Genomic DNA, 23,009 nt, shown 5'->3' on the forward strand with positions numbered 1-23,009 from the left:
GAACTTGTGCACCTCCTATTTTTCGTCTGGCTCCGCCCCCTATTTTTAGAGTTATGGCCCCTGAAATAGTAAAAAATGCACATTTTCACCTTGTGACACGCCTAGCTCAAAAAGTATATGATATAGATTCATGAAACCTTGCATGAGTCTTTATCATGATATGAACTTGCGCACCTCCTATTTTTCATCAGGATCCGCCCCCTATTTCTAGAGTTATGGCCCCTGAAATAGTCAAAAATGCATATTTTCACCTTGTGACACGCCTAGCTCAAAAAGTATTTGATATAAATTGATGAAAACTTGCATGAATCTTTATCATGATATGAGCTTGCGTACCTCCTATTTTGCATCTGGGTCCGCCCCCTATTTCCAGAGTTATGGCCCCTGAAATAGTAAAAAAATGCACATTTTCACCTAATTATGTGCCTCGCTCGAAAAGTATTTAAAGTAAATTCATGAAACCTTGCTTGAGTCTTTATCATAATGTGACCTTGCACACTTGGCATTCTTCTTGAGAATTTTAGCATTTATTACAGAGTTATGGCCCTTGAAATAGCCAAAATAGTGGATTTTTTGTTTGTGATGCTCATAGCTCAAAAAGTATATGGTATAGAATAATGAATCCATTTCATAATATTTTTTTGAGGCTATACCCCATTAAGACTGCAAACATTTGAATGATTTCCCCTTATTTGTGACAAATGTACCAGTGGGGGCAAACCCTGTGTCCTACAGACACATTCTAGTTTTTCTGCTTTGTCTTTCAGTTTCTTGTGTTTTACGATGTTATTTCTTGCTATTCCCTTCATCCGTTTAACCTTTTTATAAATCATCAGTTGCGAGCTCAGTTGTCTACTGACAACTCTTTTGTCCAATTTGGTATTGAGGTTTTTTTGTTTGTTTTTGGTTTTATCCAATTTCCCCACAGTATTTTAATTATCTAAGGGCAGTCAGTAACCCTTACCAGTGTTTGTAGGTTTCGTACCAGCACTGACTGTTCTACGCAAGTAAATGACAACTTCCACTTTTGAATCCATGGTGGAGATTGAATAACTCTTTGCCTTGCCTGGGAAGCAATTCACATTCTGTTTGAAAGCCTGTTTCTGCTGTCTGAGCATAAGTTTCAATTTTATGGCATAATCAGTTTTATGGCAGATATCTTAAAGTTTCAGTTTTATGGCATATATCTAAAAGTTTCAGTTTTATAGCATATATCTTAAAGGTTCAGCTTTATGGCATATGTCTTAAAGTTTCAGGTTTTTGGCATATATCTCAAAATTTCAGTTTTATGGCATATATTTTAAAGTTTCTGTTTTAAGGCATGTATCTAAAAAATTCAGTTTTATTGCATATATCTTTATGTTTTTGCAGGTTTATATTGCTTCATGAACATGTTGACTGCCATCATATACAATCAATTCAGAGGATATTTTCTGGTGAGTCAAATTGTTTAACTACCGTAGATACCTGTGTATAATGCGCACCCATGTATAATACACACCCTTATTTGAATAAGGTTGTTTGCTGCCAAGTAGTTAAGATCACTTCACCCTCACCATGTTGGAAACCTGACTTCAGGTTGCGGAGCTAGTTTTCTGTATATGGAAAACCTTAAAATTTTTCTCCTCTGGAACTGCTGGCCTGATTTCAAAATAATCTCACACAAATGATCCTTGGGCGATCTACCAAATTCTTTCAGATAACTCTATACTAAAAGAAGATATCTGCAGTGGGGGTGGGATGAGGGCAGAGGCAAGTTTTTCTTTTGTCACTTTACTAAAAGCAAAATCTTGAGAACCTTTTTGTCAGGAACTGCTTTTTTTTCAGAATAATTTCACAAAAATGTTTCTTTGGTGAACCTCTCTCAAACTCCTTCAAATTATTCTGCATTGTTAAAAAATGATGGGACAGATTTTCCCTATATATTAGCAGAGAAGTTGAACTGCTGCTAACCTGATTTCATTATGATTCTACTGAAATGTTCTTATGTCACCCTTCCTCTATATAATCCTTCCTCTATATAAAGTCTGCATAGCCCCATTCATAATTTTCAATGTATGTTTCTCTGTATATGTTTACATTTACTACAACATCCTATATTCTAATACCCTGGAAGACATGTGTTTTTTTCCGAAAAAGCTCCCTCCCTCTCAAGTTATACTTAACTTCACCCACAGAATTCCATGCAGAGCAGTTTGATGAGACGTAGACTTGGACAGAGAGCAGCTTTTGAAGCCCTGAAGAACAAAACAGTGCCAATGAATCAGTCGTCTATAGAGATAAATGAGTTATTTGATGTTCTCAAGTGAGTAATTGCCTTTTATTTAATGCTTATGAATTTTCTGTTCCAGCTGCAACATGTATTTCACTAAAGTCTGTCCCATCTCATTTTGGACCTCAAATTTGGGCTGATATATGAAAAAATGAAATGGGATTAAAGGACTTAATAAAACATGTTTTTGTAAATATAAATATTGTGATCAAACTTAGTACATATGTAGCTTTCTAGGAAACAGGTATGTGTTCTGACCACTGGGGTCAAGGTCAAGGTTACTGTTATTAAAAATTGAAAATTGTTTCTGCTTCTGTTTAACTTCTAAACTTAACTTGTGACCAAACTTGGAATTTAGGAAGCTTGCAGGGATGCCAGGGTTTTAGTTGTATTTTGGGTTGCTTGGTCAAGATCAAGATCACTGTGACTGAAAAGTAAAAACTGATTTTCTCACACTACAGCTAGGAATCAAATTATCCAACCTGGCAGTTAGGTCGTTTTATTAGGGAACAATGTTTTGGTTGTAATTTAGGCAGTTTGGGTCAAGGTCACTGTTACTTAATGTAGAAAAATGGTTTTCAATCAGGAGTGAGAAATTAAGACCAAACTTGGTACAATAGGTAGTTTTCATGGAGACCAGAATCCAGATGTATTGTTGGTTGTTTTGGTTTAGGTGAGTGGCAGTGTTTTTAAAACTAGAAAAAAAGTTCTTGATTAGTAACTTCAGTAAGGAATGAGACATAAAACTTTACACTAAACTTGGTACTTAGATATATTGCAAATAGTCCATGGTTCAGTTGCATTTTGGTTTGCTTGGGTCAAGGTCATTGTTATACAGTTCTTAAAATTTAGAATGTTGTTTACTCAAACAACTTCTGTCAGAAATGAGGTACTTTTGATATAGACTTGTATGGTGTTTCAGCTTGATAACTTGAGTTAGGAATGACACATTGAGACCAAACTGACACTCATTTTGAAAATATAAATGCATTTTGTAAATGCCTCAACAATACAGAAACGCCAGAAAGGCCTTTAGGGAACACGCCAAAAGCAAACAAGAAAACGGAAACAGTAAACGGATTGTCAGAAATAAACTATACGTAAACAACAGAATCACAAAGAAATACGTGGACGGTAAGATCTATGACCAAACATACAGTGCGAAATAGGAAAGTCATGAGAAAGACATCATAATACTTTCTTGGAATGTGCACGGATTAGCACGAAAGATACATGACCTTGACTTTGTTGATATTATTAGAAAGTATGACATAATATTTTTGCAAGAAACTTGGATATCTAGTAAAAGTCATATTAATTTAGGTATAAACGGCCAACATTAAAGAAATTTGAATAATTGATGTCTTCCAAAAGTCATAGAATATTAAATAGTGTTGCGAAATATTTATATTTTGCGTTCAAAGAGCGTCATGTATGAATGTCATAATACATTGAAATATGACTTCAGTGTGTTACATTATATGTATATTGTGTAATAATGTGAAATTCTTTATTGATTTTTAGCTCATCTGATTTTTTGAAAAAAAATGATGAGTTATTGTCATCACTTGAGCGGTTGTCGGCGTCGGCGTCTGCGTCGGCGTTGCCTGGTTAAGTTTTATGTTTAGGTCAGCTTTTCTCCTAAACTATCAAAGCTATTGCTTTGAAACTTGGAATACTGTTCACCATCATAAGCTGACCTGTATAGCAAGAAACATAACTCCATCTTGCTTTTTGCAAGATTTATGGCCCCTTTTGTACTTAGAAAATGTCAGATTTCTTGGTTAAGTTTTATGTTTAGGTCAATTTTCTCCAAACTGTCAAAGCTATTGCTTTGAAACTTGGAATACTTGTTCACCATCATAAGCTGACCCTGTACAGCAAGAAACATAACTCCATCTTGCTTTTTTACAAGATTTATTGCCCCTTTTGGACTTAGAAATCAGTTTTCTTGGTTAAGTTTTTGTTTAGGTCAGCTTTTATCCTAAACTATCAAAGCTATTGCTTTAAAACTTGCAACACTTGTTCACCATCATAAGTTGACCCTGTACAGCAAGAAACATAACTCCATTCTGCTTTTTGCAAGATTTATGGCCCCTTTTGGACTTAGAAAATATCAGATTTCTTGGTTAAGTTTTATGTTTAGGTCAACTTTTTCTCTTAAACTATTAAAGCTATTGCTTTGAAACTTGCAACACTTGTTCACCATCATAAGCTGACCCTGTACAGCAAGCAGCGTAACTCCATCCTGATTTTTGCAATAATTATTGCCCCTTTTGGACTTAGAAAATCATTTTCTTGGTGAGTATTTGTTTAAGTCAACTTTTCTCATAAACTATCAAAGCTATTGTTTAAAACTTGCAACAGTTTTTTCACCATCATAAGTGGACACTGTACATCAAGAAACATAACTCTATCCTGCTTTTTGCAAGAATGATGGCCCTTTTTAGACTTAGAAAATCATGGGTAGGACAATATTTCTATTACACAAAAAAAATCAGATGAGCGTCAGCACCCGCAAGGCGGTGCTCTTGTTATATACTTATATTAACATCATATATGATGTACCACATCGCAATGAATGTTCCTATTATTTTTGTTGTACTGAACTGAGATCTCCGTTTCATAAAATTTTGATGATATATAGTCTGTGTATTAACAGGAATTTCTCTGTAAAACGGTTAAAGAAGTTGTGAAACTTGATTATGTATTTACACATTACATGTATGAATATTGTGGCTATAAATGTGCTATTGCAGTTTAATGCCAAATAAAATATATGTTATGTTAAATAGAGAATGTTTTTCAAGGGTAAAACTTTTATCCTATTTGGGGAATTTTCTTGTTTTGATAATTTAATAATTATATTTAGTTTGTTTGAAATATTCATTATTTGTACAATTTCCCTTTTGTCAATTTTCAGTGATGGTGTGAATGTACGAGACTTGAAACTTGTTGTATCTAGAGCTAAAATATCAGAGGAGATGAAAGTAATACTAGTTGATGTAAGTGGACATATATCTTCTTTAACATGGTTTTTTTGTGAATATTTATTTTATTTGTTTGATAATTTGTTTTAAAATTCTGCATTGTTTGTATTCTTTAGGTCCTTTTTTTTTGCTATGTTCACGTGGGAAAACCTACCAAATGTAGGTAGGTAAAAAAAAACCTCAAAAAAGTTCCCAATTTTAGGTCTCATTTTTTTAAATTTTGTCGTTTTTTTGGGTCGACCCGGTTTGCGGAAGCGAAGACTTAGTTGTTAAATGGCTGTTTGTTGTATGCCCGTGCACCCAAATCTGGTTTTGTTTTTTCTTTCAATAACTTTGCCAAAAGGGTAATTTTGGTTGATATTTGTCAAAAAGGGTTAACCGAAAACCCCGGTTTCCGGTCTAAAAAGGTCAAGGTCCCCATTTGGGGGGGGCAAAGGTCATTTTCGATCTTGCCCGACCAATTTTTTGACTTTCTTTGGGGGAACTTGTTTATATTTGGCAAGAATTTTAACCTTAGTGAGACAGAGTGTCATGCGAAAACCCGGTTCCATTCTTTTGGTCGGGGGTCACGGAGGGCAAAGGTTTCATGAAAGGTCTTGCCCGGGCCCCATAACTTTGCATGTATTGGGGAATCTTGTTTTTTTTTTGGCATGAATGTTTAACTCAATGAGGTGGATTTCTTATTTTAAAGGTCACAGTTAGGGGAAAAAGGGGGGCTTGAAAATTTTTGCCTGTGGGCATTAGTTTAAATTTTGGCTGTGAACATTTTAAAATTTAAGCATTTCTAAAATCAGCGGGGGTTTTTATTTTCACCCCCTACTGGACCCCCAAGGCTTTCATGAGCATTATTTTTCAGAAAAAAGACGGGGTTTTATAACAAAAATCAGATGTTATCGGGAAAAAATTTTTCTCTCTTTTTCTGGCATGGGGAAATTTGGGATAAAAAAAACACAGAGGTAATGTTTCGCCTTTTTTTTAATTTCTTTGCTAAAACTTTTACTAAAGGTTTTTTAATTTAATGGAGGACACCTACCAGTACCAAAACCCGAAGTGTTAGAGTTATGGAGGGGGACTAGATGTTTTTTTTCCCAGTTATTTTAAAGCCCCTTTAACTGATATTTGTAGGTAATTATATATTTAAGGATTTTTGGGGGATTTTGAATTTAAAGGTATGAGTTACTATTTTAATTTATTGATACTGCAACATTTAGGGAAAATTTAAAAAAGGGTTTTACACAGTAACCCAAGAGTTTGGTACAAAAAAATTGCAGTACAATTTTTGATGTTAAATGACTCCCCTTGTTTAATTATTAAAACCCGTTTGAAAAAAAATACAAAAAAAAATTTTGATTGTTTTTTAATTCTGTCTTTTTCACTTTAAATTTTTTTATACCCAAACTGCAGTGGCCCAATGAATAAAAGGGACCTGCCCCGCAAACGGGGGGTCGGGAGGTTTTAGCCCTGTCAAAGGGGGGGGTTTTTTTATGGAAAAAAAGACTGGTTTGGGGAGCCGCCCCGCTATTTTTAAAAAATGGTTACCGATTGCCTACCCGCCTGGTTTCCTGGCATTAAAAAATTTGGAATCGGGAAGTAATGTGTTCAATGTTTGTTGGTGTCTTTAGCCAAAACTTGGGGTGGCCCTTTTAGTAGGATCACCTATAAAAAATACTTTACTTTACTTTTTATGCTTTTTTTTTTGTTATGGTCAAATATTATTTTTTGGAAAAACCCAGTATCGATGGTTCCAACATCCCGACATTTTGGATGCCCCGCAGAAAATTGTGTGCCATAAATATTTTTAGTTAATTTTGGGAAAATTTATGGCTTTGTCAAGTGGGGTTTTATATCCCGGGGTGCTTTGGGACAACTTAACTTTTCGTATTTTAAATTTCTGAGCCTTCTAAAGAAAAAAATAGTTTAAATTGCAGTCAATTTTTTTAATAAAATTTTTATATTCACAAAAGAAAGTTTTATTTTTCCCCCTTTTTTTGTATCCCGCCAAATTGAACAAAATTATGTTAACCGAGTATGAAACTTTCTTCCACTGTACATTATTACATTATTTAAAACCAGCTATATTTAGGGAATGCTCATTAATGCGAATATGGCTTTGTTCAATATGTTAAAATAAAAATTTAAAGCCCAAAAAACTGAAAACTAATTTATCCTATTAGGTAGTGTGAAACTTTAAAGGGATTTTTACAAGGTTTTTTTTTTTTAGTAGATATGAAATTTTCTTTTTATTTTTTTTTGGAGGTATGTAAAAAACTGCATGTACTAAACTGTAGTCTTAAGTTTTTTGCAAATTTAAAGAAAAAAAAACTTACTCCTGGTTAAAAATGAAGATGGTAGAAATGTCCTAAATTTTTTATTCAGAAGTTTCTAAAATTTCTTTTTTACCTTGTTGCTAAAAAAAATCTGTTTCTGCATTCTGCTGAAAGCAGTGGACTTGTCATTATTAGATATTTTGTAAGAACACCAATTTTATAGTAAAATATTTTGTCCCAGCAGGTTAAGTTTACAATTTCATCTGGAAATATTTCAAGGGGAGATTTTGCAGTGGTGGGGGTCTCATGCCTGTTCTACACCTGGTTCTTTAATAGGGATACATTATTTTCTGTACCTCGGCCTACCAGCCAAGTTTCAGAATTTCATAGATACTTTTCTCAAATCACAATCATGTTAAATTACTAGAATTTAATCTCCTTGTATATTGCTAGTACTTGTTAGCTCATCTGATTTTTTGAAAAAAAAATGATGAGTTATTGTCATCACTTGAGCGGTTGTCGGCGTCGGCATCGGCGTTGCCTGGTTAAGTTTTATGTTTAGGTCAGCTTTTCTCCTAAACTATCAAAGCTATTGCTTTGAATCTTAGAATACTTGTTCATCATCATAAGCTGACCCAGTATAGCAAGAAACATAACTCCATCTTGCTTTTTGCAAGATTTATGGCCCCTTTTGTACTTAGAAAATATCAGATTTCTTGGTTAAGTTTTATGTTTAGGTCAACTTTTCTCCTAAACTATCAAAGCTATTGCTTTGAAACTTGGAATACTTGTTCACCATCATAAGTAGACCCTGTACATCAAGAAACATAACTCCATCTTGCTTTTTGCAAGAATTATTGCCCCTTTTGGACTTAGAAAATCAGTTTTCTTGGTTAAGTTTTATGTTTAGGTCAGCTTATGTCCTAAACTATCAAAGCTATTGCTTTAAAACTTGCAACACTTGTTCACCATCATAAGCTGACCCTGTACAGCAAGAAACATAACTCCATCCTGCTTTTTGCAAGATTTATGGCCCCTTTTGGACTTAGCAAATATCAGATTTCTTGGTTAAGTTTTATGTTTAGGTCAACTTTTTCTCTTAAACTATCAAAGCTATTGCTTTGAAACTTGCAACACTTGTTCACCATCATAAGCTGACCCTGTACAGCAAGCAACATAACTTCATCCTGCTTTTTGCAATAATTATTGCCCCTTTTGGACTTAGAAAATCATTTTCTTGGTTGAGTATTGTTTAAGTCAACTTTTCTCATAAACTATCAAAGCTATTGCTTTAAAACTTGCAACAGTTTTTCACCATCATAAGTGGACACTGTACATCAAGAAACATAACTCCATCCTGCTTTTTGCAAGAATGATGGCCCTTTTTAGACTTAGAAAATCATGGGTAGGACAATATTTCTAGTGCTCAAGGCGGTGCTCTTGTTTTCTACTGGAAGAGAACTCAAACTAACTTAGTAATAGCCAGTCTTCTTTCAACCAAACTTAAAATTTTAAATAGTCAGCTGTAAAAAGAAAAAAGGAAATTAAAAAGTTTAAAATTTAAATTTCAACCAAGCTTTGAATATTTGTATAAACTTGTTATTACTAGACCTGATTGTTGTTAAAAGAAAACATTTTATTTTAATAAATTCATCGCAAAAAGAAAAATTAAACAATGAAACAAAAAGTCAGTTTTTCTCATAAATGACTAAGGAAAATTACAGACTGAGAAACTTAATTATTCAGGAGCTTTTTAGCTTCCTTTCTATTCAAGTGTAATACAGAACTGAACTTTGTTCGCTACATATTCTTGTCTTCCTTCTTCTCTGGCTAAACAGTCATATCAGAATTTTTATTTCATTGAACCATGTTAGATTTTATAAAGTTTTGTAAGAAATATCTTTATGCAGCTCATATACAAGTTATATACTGTAAAATCATTTAATTTCGTGGGCATGAAATTTCGTTGTTTTGGTCAAAACAGCAATTTCGTGGGGATATGAATTCGTGGATTTCAACTTTTGAACATAAAATGAATGGGAATTTTACTTGTTTGTTGGGATTAAATTCGTGGACTGACTCAACCACAAAATCCACAAAAACTAGTCCCCCATGAATATTAATGATTCCAGAGTAAGTGAAATTTTATTTTTCTTCAAATATGCATTTGAGCATATTTGATTTTGTTTTTGTTAAAAATTGTTACGCAAAATGTATTTCTATATTAGTTCGTAGGTTTGTTGTTCAAGAGAATATGAAATTGTTACATTTGATATGTCAGCTTAGTGTCATTTTTACTTGCAGTTTGAGTTGGCAACACAGTATGACAAGTCTCTCAACTCCAGTCAGTCTACTTTAAGGGTTAGTAAAACATTTGTTGCAATAGATACTGCATGATGTTTGTGCAAAAATATTAATGTTGACTACATTTATTTAGGTTACCGGTATTTATCATTGTTCTGTACAGTATGGTGAGTCCAAATGGCCATTCAAAAAAACATATTTTCTTGTCCAGTATGTTTTTCAGATGGGTACCATGTTAGTTTTAGATGTAAATGAATATTACACATTGTACCTTAGTGAAAATGGATGCATTTTATCCATACTACATTTTCAAATTGATGTTTTTCTTTCAGATCATCAATTTTCTGTTCATCATATACTACGTAGTGGAGCAAAGTCTCATTATACTGTGTATGGGTTGGAGAAGATATCGGTATAGCTGGGCTAACTTATATGATGGTGCTATTGTTGTTATATTGCTTGTAAGTCTAATGTTTAATCCTTTAAGGTAACAGATTACCAGTTTATAGTTATATCTCTATAACCAGTCAAATCCTTTATGTGGTGTAGCTTGGCAAATCTATACAATAGCGCTATAATTGTTATAGTGCTTGTATAAACTTCTACCTGTTTAGAGTTAGTTTATACAAATGTCATACAGTCAACATCATACTTGCGACCACCTCTATTAAGCGATTTTTGTATTAAACGACCGGTCAAAATCCCTCCCTAACGTTTTCAGTACTTAAATTCATTCCATTAAACGACTAGCGACCACATTAATGTAGTCCCGACAGTTAAAATATTCGACAAAAGTATCTATTAAGCGACTGGGTACCAAAATTCTACCGGGCATTTCTTCATCTGTGTAATTAGCAAGTACGTTTTGCATGTGACTGAATACAATTAACCTTTGTATCAGTCGATCTGACAAACAATCTAGCCATAATTTTCATGGTATGTGGACTTTGAAAGTGTTCACGATGTTAAAAAAGATTTTTAAACCATACATGCATGTTCATAATAAATACAGTTACATTAACAGTTAAAAATAACTTTTCTTTTCATATGACTGAAATCCATTAAGAGACCACTTCTTAGCAGTCCCTTGGGTTGTCTCTTAATACAATGTCAACTGTAGTTTATTTTAGGTCGATTGTGAAGCAAGTTCTATAACTTATATTAATCACTCTTGACACCTCATTCCTGATGGAATCCATCACCACGTTGGTATGAGAGAAGAGAAGCCAGTTTCCCTTTTAATGCAATGCGTCAAGCCAGGGAGCTACTGGTACCATTTTTAACGTCTTTGGAATAATGCGGCAGGGAATTGAACCCACGACCTCCTGCACTCGAAGCAGACGCTCTACCACTAGGCTGTCGAGGCAGTTTAAAGTTACCTGATGAATGTTAGCAGTATGCAGTTATATCTCAGTAACTACAAGGATTGTCCCAGAAAATTGCGAACTTTTTTGTATTCTTTCGAAAAAAAGTGCTGCATCAAATAATTATTTTATTTTTAGCTCACCTGAGCACAAATTGCTCAAGGTGAGCTTTTGTGATCGCCCTGTGTCTGTCCGTCCGTTCGTCGTCAACAATTTGACTGTTAATACTCTAGAGGTCACAATTTTGGCCCAATCTTAATGAAACTTGGTCAGAATTTTATCCTCAAGTTTTTGATATTTTAAACGAGGTTTGATATTGGGTCTTCTGGGGTCAAAAACTAGGGTCACCGGGTCAAATAAAAGGGAAAAGCTTGTTTAACACTAGAGGTCACAATTTTGGCCCAATCTATGAAACTTGGTCAGAATGTTACCGTCAATAAAATCTTGGATGATTTTTTGATATTGGGTCATCTGGGTCAAAAACTAGGTCCCAAGTCAAACAAAGGAAAAGCTTGTTAAACCACTTAGAGGTCCAATTTTGGCCTAATCTTAATGAAACTTGGTCAGAATGTTACCCTCAATAAAATCTTGGACGAATTCCATCTTGGGTCATAAACTAGGTCACCAGGTCAAATAAAAGGAAAAGCTTCTTAACACTGTAGAAGCAGCATTTATGATGTATCTTCATGAAACTTGGTCAGAATGTTAATCTTGATGATCTCAAGGTCCAGTTTTAATCTGGGTCATTAAGGTCAAAAACTAGGTCACCAGGTCAAATCAAAGGAAAAGTTGGTAAACACTGTAGGGGGCCAACATTTATGATCATATCTTAATGAACATGGTCAGATGTTAATCTTGATGTTCTATAGGTCAAGTTAAAATCTGGGTCAGGTGGGGCCAAAAACTAGGTCACTAGGTCAAATCAAAGGAAAAGCTTGTTAACACTCTAGAGGCCACATTTATGACTGTATCTTCATGAAACTTAGTCAGAATGTTAATCTTGATGATCTTTAGGTCAAGTTTAAATCTGGGTCATGTGGGGTCAAAAACTAGGTCACCAGGTCGAATCAAAGGAAAACCTTGTTAACACTTTAGAGGCCACATTTCTGATCATATCTTAATGAAACTTGGTCAGAATGTTAATCTTGATTGGTCAATAGGTCAGGTGAGCGATACAGGGCCTTCATGGCCCTCTTGTTATAATATGACAGATATTCAATTTTAAACTCTATAGTCCTGTATAGTATACATTGAAATAACATCAGTTAAAAATATTTATTTGATGCATCACTTATTTTCGAAATAATAAAAAAAGTTCGCAATTTTCTGGGACAACCCTCATATATAAGACTGTGTTTGGAATATGCAATATTTGATATATGTAGACAAACATGTCTAAGTATACATTTATAAAGATTTAAATTGTACCCCCTACAAACAAGTTGTAAGGGGGGTATATGGTTTCAGGTTGTCTGTCTGTCTGTCTGTCTGTTGTCCGTCTGGCCCGTCTGTCCGTAGACGCAATCTTGTGCACACCATCTCTCCTTACCCCTTGACAGATTTAATGAAACTTCACACAAGTGATCAGTACCAACAGTAGTTGTGCAGAGGGCATGAAAAGGTTCTTTTAGAAAAAAAATTTGCAGAGTTATGGATTTTTGTTTTTTGTTACTAAAACTATATACATAGACACAATCTTGTGCGCACCATCTCTCCTCATCCCCTTGACACAATTTAATGAAACTTCACACAATGATCAGAAACAAAGTATTTGTGCAGGGGGCCCATGTTAGGTTCTTTTAGAAAAAAATTTTGCAGAGTTATGGGACTTTGTTTTTTTGTTACTATACTATATACATAGACACAATCTTGTGCGCACCATCTCTCCTCATCCCCTTGACACAATTTAATGAAACTTCACACAAGTGATCATTAACAAACAGTAGGTTGTGCATGGGGCATGTTAGGTTCTTTCAGCGAAAAAAATTGCAGAGTTTTGGGACTTGTTTCTTGTTAACATACTATGTACATACAGTCTGCATATGCAATCTTGTGCGTGCCTAATCTACCAAACCCTAAAACCCCAATTTAATGAAACTTCACACAAGTGATCAGTACCAACCCTATTTGTGCATTGTGCATGTTACATTCTTTTAGATAAAATATTCTGGCATAGTTATGGACTTTGTTTTTTGTTAAATTTACTGTAAATACAGTCTATATACATACAGCCACATAATTAGCAATCTTGTTCGTCAAATTGCAATGTACTGTGTCAGTGCATGCGGGGGGTACATTCATCACCTTTAGTGATAGCTCTAGTTCGTTCAGTAATGAAATATATCTTTTCTTTTGCTGATACAGTGTATTTTTTTACCATCCAAAATTTAAATATTTTGAAATAGTGATTGATGTCTAGCAATAAATGCTATATTATTTTGCTACATGCATGTGTTTGTTCTACATAAAAGTTTGGTTTAGTGTAAGGTAAGAGACTATTCAGAATTTGACAGTTTTACGTTTTACTCTCTTCTCAGTTATTAACAATTAAACAACTGCGTAGAATACTTCCATTCAGATCTCATGTACTGGCATTGGCAATATGCAGAGATGAATAGATATGATATTATGCAGTGTGGTAGTGTATTAACTAATTAAAGTCTTCAAAAGAAAACAATTAATGATCAATCTTGTATTCTGATTATACAGCTGAGTGAATTGATTACAGTTGCCATGTACGGATTTCCATTCTTCAGGTAATATATCTAACATTTTTGTGCTTCCCCTAAATTTTTTAGAGACACTTAGATTTGCCTTTGTTGGAACATCTATCTGTCTGTCTGAATTTTTATCATGCATATCTCAAAACATATTGCACCTGAAGTCGTCAAACCTCACAGGATTGTTATTCAGTATGTGTTGTGCACCTGTTAATTTTTATGAGGGGTATATTGTTTTGCTGGTAGGCCGGTTGGTCGGTCTGTCTGTCGGTCGGAATGTAGACCAATCCGTTTCGGATGATAACTCAAGAACGCTTGGGCCTAGGATCATGAAAGTTGATAGGGAGGTTGGTCATCACCAGCAGATGACCCCCTATTGATTTTGAGGTCTGCATATCAAAGGTCAAGGTCACAGTGACCCAGAATAGTAAAACGGTTTCCGGATGATAACTCAAGAACGCTTAGGCCTAGGATCATGAAAGTTGATAGGGAGGTTGGTCATGACCAGCAGATGACCCCTATTGATTTTGAGGTCTGTATGTTAAAGGTCAAGGTCACAGTGATCAGGAACAGTAAAATGGTTTCTAGGCAATGACTCAAGAACGCTTGGAACCCGCCCGCTTAGCTCAGTAGGTAAGAGCGTTGGTCTACGGATCGCGGGGTCGTGAGTTCGATCCCCCGGGGGGGCGTATGTTCTCCCGTGACTATTTGAAAAAACGACATTGTGTCTGAAATCATTAGTCCCCACCTCTGATTCCCTGTGGGAAGTTGGCAGTACTTGCGGAGGAAAAGGTTTGTACTGGTACAGAATCCAGGAACACTGGTAAGGGTTAACTGCCGCCGTTACATGACTGAAATACTGTTGAAAAACGGCGTTAAACCCAAAACAAACAAACAAACAAACAAGAACGCTTGGGCCTAGTGTCAGAAAAATTTATATTAGGTTGGCCATGACCAAACAGATGACCCCTATTGATTTGGGGTTCATAAGGGCAAAGGTCAAGGTTGCAATTTGGCCAGGAACAGTTAAACGGTTTCTGATCTTCTTGTCCAAAATCATAGGGCCTAGGGCTTTTATATTGGTAATGTAGCAAAATCTAGTGATCCTCTACCAAAATTGTTCAGATTATTTCCCTGGGGTCAAATATGGCCCCACCCTGGGGGGGGTTACAAAGGTTTATAATAAGACTTATATTTGGAAAAAAACTTTGGGAAAAAACCTCTTGTTTCCAAACCAAAAAAAAGGGCCCCAGGGCTTTGATATTTTGTGTATGACATCATTAGTGGGCCTCTTTACTAAGAATTGTTCAAATTATTTCCCTAGGGTCAAAAATTTGGCTCCGCCCTGGGGGTCACATGGTTTTACATAGACATATATAGGGAAAAACTTTCAAAATCTTCTTGTCCAAACCACAAAGACTATGGCCCTTTTATATTTTGTAATGTAGCATCATTTTAGGGGGTTTCTCTACCCCCAAATTTGTTTAAAAAAAATTATCCCTCTAGGGTCAAATTATGGCCCGGGCCCCCGGGGTCATTTGGTTCATGTAGACTTATATAGGGAAAAACTTAGAATCTTCATGTCCATAACTTACATCATTCAAATTGGACCACATTTTATAGTTTTGGTGGCAAGATTTACCTTGACATGAGTTGAACCTTGATCTTGCCTAGTGACTACATTTACATTTTTGTAGCTACACCTTCAAATTTGGCCACATGCACAGGTTTGTGTACCGAAAAAAACTTGACCTTGTTATTTACCTTGTGACCTACCCTTTTACATTTTTGAAGGTACAGGCATCAAATCGGACCACATGCATAGTTTTTTGTTCCCAAAAAAAAAATTTGACCTTGATTTTGACCTAGTGACCTACTTTAAAATATCTCAAGCACAGCCTTTCAAATTTGAACCACAAGAAGTTTTGTGTACTGAAATGAACTTTGATCTTGAGATTGACTTAGTGACATAAATTTCCCCATTTCTGAAGGTACAGGCTTCAAATTTGGACCACTTGCATATTTTTGTGTTTCCGAAATAAAATTTGAAATGATTTTGACCTAGTGCCTAAATTTCAACATTTCTCAAGCTGCAGCCTTTCAAATTTGGACCGCATGCATATTTGTGTGTTCTGAATTGAAATTTGACATTGATTTTTTACCTGTTACCTACTTCCACATTTTTTTTAAACTACAGCTTTCAAATTGAAGCACATTCAAAAGTTCTGTCTACCAAAATGAAACTTTGACCTTGAAATTGATCTAGTGACCTGCTTTCCAATTTCTCAAGCCACAGCTTTCAAATTTGGACCCAATACACATTGTTTTGTACCGAAATGAAACTTGGCCTTGATTTTGACCTTGAGCTAGTCTTGAAATTTGGAACATTCGAAAATGGCTCAGTGGATGGCGCCAAGATCACTCTGTAATCTCTTGTTAGGTTAATAGGTTAAAGGTTAAGGTCAGATTTAACCAGAATGGTAGAACTTTTGTTTACAGTGAGCATATAATTTCTGTTCCTTGTGCAATTACTGAATGCATCAAGGGGGGCATTTCGTGTTCGACGAGCTCTTGTTTAAATTGGGATTTCACCCAGCCAGGCCCCCTTGACAGTAAAAGATACACATACAGTGATAGAAGTAGTGGCACCTGTTGTTGTACAGACACACATCTAGTTCTTACTTAAATTGCTATTCCCTTTGGATATTGTTTCATTCCTGTATTAAAATACAATCACAGAATTGTACAGTGTTTGATAATTGTGGATTTATGCTGAAATAATTTTTATTAATGTTTACTTTTGTGTGAAGAAGAGACAATAAAGTGAATCTTAACTTATATATTTATTTTTATATTTACAGTCAGAAAGAGACTCACGGGAATTTTACATTGTGGAACATTGTCAGAGTGATAAATATTCTCATTATGTTCAGATTACTGCGTGTTATATGGCATATAAAGGTAAATTTTGCAGGTTGACATTTCAGTATATGAACCTTCAATTCTGTATGTACAAACTAATTACTGAATTTAAAAATGATTTGCTAAATTTGTACAGTATATATGTGAAATGTCTTATAGCAGTTTTTTATTTCCAGAATATATTTTTATGTATAAGACTGTTGAAAATTTTGACCTGCCAGAAACTGATTAAATTATGAGAAAGTATCAGCTCTACTGACAAGAGCTCTTTTTGAAACAAATATCTCCCCCATGATAGCCTGTCTGAGGTAACCAAGTCTGTAATTTTAACAGCCATAAACCCAATCTTTCTGAACTTATTGAATGTAAACTGTTTTCATTCTCAAGGTCAATGTGACCTTTACCAATCTCCTTCTGTCGTGCCATCTGCTGGCTGCCGACAATAAAAAAAAAACATTCTCCAGGTACTGGTCAGAAACCATCTTAAGTCTTAAGGTCACAGTGACTTTGACCTTTGACATACTAAATTACTAACCCTCAAAAAGAAAGTGGTGATATACTGACAACAGGCAACTGTCCTGTATGCCAAAGCCTTACCTGGTTAGTGTCAGTTTTGAGGTCAATGTGACCTTAACTTTTGACCTACTGACCCCCAAAAACAATAAAATTCATTTGATGATAGATAATCATCCTACAAATGTTGGCCATGGTAGGCCAAAGCCTTCTCCAGTTATTAAATGTAAACTGTTTTCAGGCTGTAGGTCACTGTAACCTTGATCTTTCACCTACTGATCTTCAACATCATAGGGATCATCTATGTATAACAGACAACCATACTGTAAAATTGACCAATGCGGGCCTTAGCCTTCTCCAGCTGTTGAGAAAAATGTGTTTTCAGTCTGAAGTTCTCACTTTGGAAAGTCACCATATGACCCTTGTTTTATATGTGGCAGAACAAATAAAATATATTATCAAAAGTTGCTAATTCAATTCCAGTACAATAGGCATTGTCATGCATCTAAAATCATTGAATTTCTTTTTGTTGTAATGTAGATCAGTGTTTCCTAGTGTTATGGCTGTTCTTTAAGTTCTTTGTTAGGTGGATTTCTATACAAAATAAACTGTGTTTTGTTTCAGACTATGGCAATAGTGGCACATACTTTATTAGATCTTGTGAAGAATCTGAAATCGTTTGGAGGAATCCTTATTGTAAGTTGCTACAGCTACAATTTTTCAGTCTTTTGTTATTTCATTTTTAGCGGTATCTGAGTTGGGCAACAGTATGGTAGTTTTCGTTTTTTGAGACAGCTTGCAAGTTAGCTTAGTAGATAGAGCTTGTCAGTTAGATTTGTTGACAGAGCTTGTCAATTAGCTTAGTAGATAGAGCTTGTCAGTTAGATTAATTGACAGAGCTTGTCAATTAGCTTAGTAGATAGAGCTTGTCAGTTAGATTAATTGACAGAGCTTGTCAATTAGCTTAGTAGATAGAGCTTGTCAGATTAATTGACAAAGCTTGTCAATTAGCTTAGTAGGTAGAGCTTGTCAGTTAGATTTGTTGACAGAGCTTGTCAATTAGCTTTGTAGATAGAGCTTGTCAGTTAGATTAATTGACAGAGGTTGTCAATTATATTAGTAGATAGAGCTTGTCAGTTAGATTAGTAGATAGAGCTTGTCAGTTAGATTAATTGACAGAGCTTGCAGATTAGCTTAGTAGATAGAGCTTGTCAGTTAGATTAGTTGACAGAGCTTGCAGATTAGCTTAGTAGGTATAGCTTGTCAGTTAGATTAATTGACAGAGCTTGTCAATTAGATTAGTAGATAGAGCTTGTCAGTTAGATTAGTTGACAGAGCTTGCAGATTAGCTTACTGGTAGTAGATTTATACCAGTTAGTTTTGTAGATTGGTTTGCCAGTTAGCTTAGATTTAGCTTGTTGGTTAGCTTAGTAGTTAGGGCTTGTGGGTTATTTTTAAAATTATTAAAAGTTCAAATGATTGTTATTCTGACTAACTGTAAAAATAGTAATTTGATTTATTTGGAGGATAAAGAGAAAAACACCAGTTTTCAAGAATTGCATGGAGCGCAGGAACACATCTTGAAGTTAGATAGAGGCTATAAAGTGAAATCTTCCTTATTAAGAAACCACAGTCAGTCACTATGCTCCCTCACTATTATTTTCAAATGATGAGATTTTCACTTCTTAACCTCTGTCCTGTACATAAAAACCAAGACAAAATAGTTGAAAAGTTACTGAAATACTCCTTTAAAGATTTAAGATATTAGATATATAAAGTACAATTTTTCGCTTTCACTAACATGATATATCTTTCATAAAAAATTGAAAATCAAAACTTACTAGATCTACATGAACAATTTCAGGTGATATATTATTTTTTTGCAATACTTGGTATGGAACTGTTCCAGGACAAAATAACATTCCCAACTGACAAAGGCAATGCCAGGTACACATATTATATGTAAATACAGTAAAACTAGGATAAATATTTGAATTTCTTATACATGTCATGTTATTGAAATAATGCAAACAAACTTTATTGTGGTATATTAGAGAAATCTAAATGATAATCTGGTTGGCCAGGCAGAAGAAATTGTGGCATGATTTGTTGCCACATATTATAAAGGGATTCCATTGGTACTTAATAAATATGATCATCATGATCATCATGAAGTGTAGATGTACAAGGCACTTTTTCTTTCTCTTTAAACCGGAATCGCCTGTCCTGTTGTCCGTCCCACAAGGCCGTCGCCTCGAGAACCCCGGTTGGGTGGCTCCTGGAGGGGAACCGGTACCCCACTGCTCAAACTGGTAGCTCACACTGGTAGTTTCAAGCATTGAAGACACCCTTGACTGAAAAATATGTATACTGCATAGACGTTTGTGGCTCGAAATGCCACCAACATTTTTGATGGATTCAAATGAAACTTCATACATGCTTTCACCATGAAGTACAGATGTGCATGACCTCTTGGTTTTTATTCAGCTGAAGCATTTCTCTAACAGAGCAAAATTTTGGGGGTATTAAGCGCTTCTAGAATCTTTTCCAGTAATAGTTCTTTTTTGTCAAAGTAGGTTTTTCTCTATACCGAAGACTTCTGTAGTATTATGAACAAAACCCCATCATTTTTATTTGCTGAATTTGGTTTATACTTAACTGTTGTGCGAAAATCACTATTTGAATTCTGTAATTTCAATTTTGTATTATTATTTGATATGAATGAATGCTGTGTATTGAGTATGGCGATTAAATTAACACACTTATTTTGTATTCTAGTCAGAGTGTGTGTGGAACATATGAACAGTTGAATTACTGGGCAAACAACTTTGATGATTTTGCTGTAAGTATTATGTTACAACAGTGACAAATATTTACAGAAGATTGTGGTTATTGATATTTATTGAAACTTTGATTTACATGTATAACAGTGATACTGGTGAAACAAAAGTGGCAAAAGTGGTGTTTCAGGACAGGTTGTTGCTAAATACAGGTTAATTTGCTTTGAAAGGGTTCGAAATTGGAAATAGCAAATATGGCTTCATAAGACAAATTGTTGGCTTACTATCAGTTTAAGGTTTAGCAGTATATCACAAAACAACAGAATTTTTTAGTAAACGAGCAACATCTTGACAAACAACTTATCTGTCCAATACTTGTTTACTGTTCTGTCCCATAGAATTGGATACTTAAAGTATTCTAAAGAAGTTGCCCCCCTTTAAAATAAAATGCCATTTGTAAAGAAATAAATGTAAACAATTGTCAAAAACAATGTTTTACATAGTTATGATAAGTTTAAACACTGGTACATTGTTGCAAATGCATCAAAACTAAGAAATGTAACTGTTTTTTAAAAAGGTGCTGAACTGTCCAGAAGTGTGGCCCCTTCATGCAGTCCATTTCCGGAATTCAATTCATGTATGAGTAAATTGACAATGGTTTTGTAGAATAATAAAAAATGTTTTATATGCTGTTTAATTTTCATGTAAAACAATGCTTTCTTTCTATGATTTGGTGATCTTCAAACTTTTTTCTCCGAAACATGGACCTTAAACTCTTAACGGGATTGCTTTTGATATCATGGGGCTTTGTTTTATTAGCTCGACTATACGAAGTATAAGGAGAGCTATCCTACTCGCCCCAGCGTCGGCGTCGGCATCTTTCCGCGTCCCCACCTTGGTTAAAGTTTTGGTGCACTTTCTCTTTTTTCAACTTATCTCTGTAATTACTTGATGGATTTGATTCAAACTTGAAATACTTATTCCTCATCATCATCCACATCATCTGACATAAGGGCCATAACTCTGGCACCAATATTTCATGAATTATCCCCCCTTTTCACTTAGATTTTCAGGTTAAAGTTTTGATGCACTTTCACTCTGTTATTACTGAATGGATTTGATTCAGACTTAAAATAGTTGTTCAACATCATCACCCACATCATATGACTCAAGGTGCATAACTCTGGCACCATTTTTTCATGAATTATTCCCCCTTTTTACTTAGAATTTCAGGTTAAAGTTTTGGTGCACTTTCACTCTTCCTCTGTTATTACTGAATGGATTTGATTCAAACTTAAAATAGTTGTTCAGCATCATCACCCACATCATATGACACAAGATGCATAACTCTGGCACATTTTTTCATGAATTATTCCCCTTTTTACTTAGAATTTCAGGTTAAAGTTTTATTCACTTTCACTCTATCTCTGTTATTACTGAATGGATCTGATTCGAACTTAAACAATTGTTCAACAACATTACCCTTATCATATGACACAAGGTGCATAACTCTGGCACCAATTTTTCATGAATTATTTCCCCTTTTTACTTAGAATTTTAGGTTAAATTTTTGATGCACTTTCACTCTGTCTCTGTTATTACTGAATGGATTTGATTCAAACTTAAAATAGTTGTTCAACATCATCACCCACACCATATGACGCAAGGTGCATAACTCTGGCACCAATTTTTCATTAATTATTCCCCCTTTTTACTTAGAATTTTAGGTTAAAGTTTTGATGCACTTTCACTCTGTCTCTGTTATTACTGAATGGATATGATTCAAACTTAAAATAGTTGTTCAACATCATCACCCACACTATATGACACAAGCTGCATAACTCTGGCACCAATATTTAATAAATTATGCCCCTTTTTGCTTAGGATATACTTATATAGTGTTTTGATACATTTTATCTTTACCTCTCTTATTACTTTAAGTTGATATTTTTGACATAGACTCAGGCTATTGTGCAATATCTTCATCCACAATTGGAGTCATTAAACACTCCAGTGACAGCTCTAGTTTCCTCAGATGTGCCCAGTTTCACTATCCAGCATCGAAATAGTCGAGCGCGCTGTCTCCTGTGACAGCTCTTGTTTAGGTCAAGGCCACTATCAAAGATGCAATATTAAACAGACAAATTTTTATGTGTTCATCAGTCAGGGGTGTAACTGTTTCAAGTTATCGCAGTGTTATAACCCATTTGAGTTATTGCTTAAACTTTCATAACTTGTTTCAGTTATCATAAAATATTATAAAGTACTCCTGTGCCAAATCCTCATTTTGAATGAGACTTATGCAATTATTTCCTGAATCCTTGACCTTTCATCTTTCCAGCTATGCATTAAAATTTTTACGCAAGGCTCATAAAGTTTTACGCAAAAGTTTTAAAGCTATAAAACTCTTAATATCCTATTAATATCCCATTATGCTTTTCAGGTAATGCTCAGACTAAAAGAGAATTTGATTAACCACAGTTCCCTACTATTTTCACTTTAAAGGTCACTTTGTGGGAACAGCAAAAAGACTTTTTGAATAACTTACCCGAGTTAACTATATTTTATAACTAATATAGGTTATAAAATGCTTGAAAAGTAACTGAAATAGGTTACATTACTTAAAACAGTTACACCCCTGACTTTTCATCACTTCTTTTTTGAAATCCCACTTTTTATTTTGATATAACTAAGTATTACTGTTTATCTGTTTGAGACAATTTTCAGAAATTGCATTCATACTATCAGTTACTAGATATTGAACATGTCACTTAATAACTGTATGCCATAGGGACAAGACCTAATTATTAAATGCATTTTAAAACTGAAAGGATAAAAATAATTGTCTATCTAAAACTATTTGTTCCTTATTCCATT

General features: G+C 34.6%; 1 protein-coding gene across 1 annotated transcript in view; it reads left to right on the forward strand.

Annotated features, from left to right (window-relative positions):
• The window catches only part of LOC123550870 (two pore channel protein 2-like), a 71,968-nt gene that overhangs the window by 36,699 nt on the left and 12,260 nt on the right, over positions 1 to 23,009 (forward strand). Inside the window, exons 10-20 of the mRNA XM_053540021.1 lie at positions 1,372 to 1,436; positions 2,178 to 2,305; positions 5,196 to 5,314; positions 7,983 to 7,987; positions 9,834 to 9,890; positions 10,166 to 10,294; positions 13,907 to 13,953; positions 16,779 to 16,878; positions 17,977 to 18,048; positions 19,217 to 19,299; positions 20,131 to 20,194. Of these exons, the coding sequence (XP_053395996.1) occupies positions 1,372 to 1,436; positions 2,178 to 2,305; positions 5,196 to 5,314; positions 7,983 to 7,987; positions 9,834 to 9,890; positions 10,166 to 10,294; positions 13,907 to 13,953; positions 16,779 to 16,878; positions 17,977 to 18,048; positions 19,217 to 19,299; positions 20,131 to 20,194 (869 nt within the window). The remainder of the gene's footprint in view (positions 1 to 1,371; positions 1,437 to 2,177; positions 2,306 to 5,195; positions 5,315 to 7,982; positions 7,988 to 9,833; positions 9,891 to 10,165; positions 10,295 to 13,906; positions 13,954 to 16,778; positions 16,879 to 17,976; positions 18,049 to 19,216; positions 19,300 to 20,130; positions 20,195 to 23,009) is intronic.

This window comes from Mercenaria mercenaria, chromosome 4, assembly GCF_021730395.1.
Source record: "Mercenaria mercenaria strain notata chromosome 4, MADL_Memer_1, whole genome shotgun sequence".
Classification (NCBI taxonomy): domain Eukaryota; kingdom Metazoa; phylum Mollusca; class Bivalvia; order Venerida; family Veneridae; genus Mercenaria; species Mercenaria mercenaria.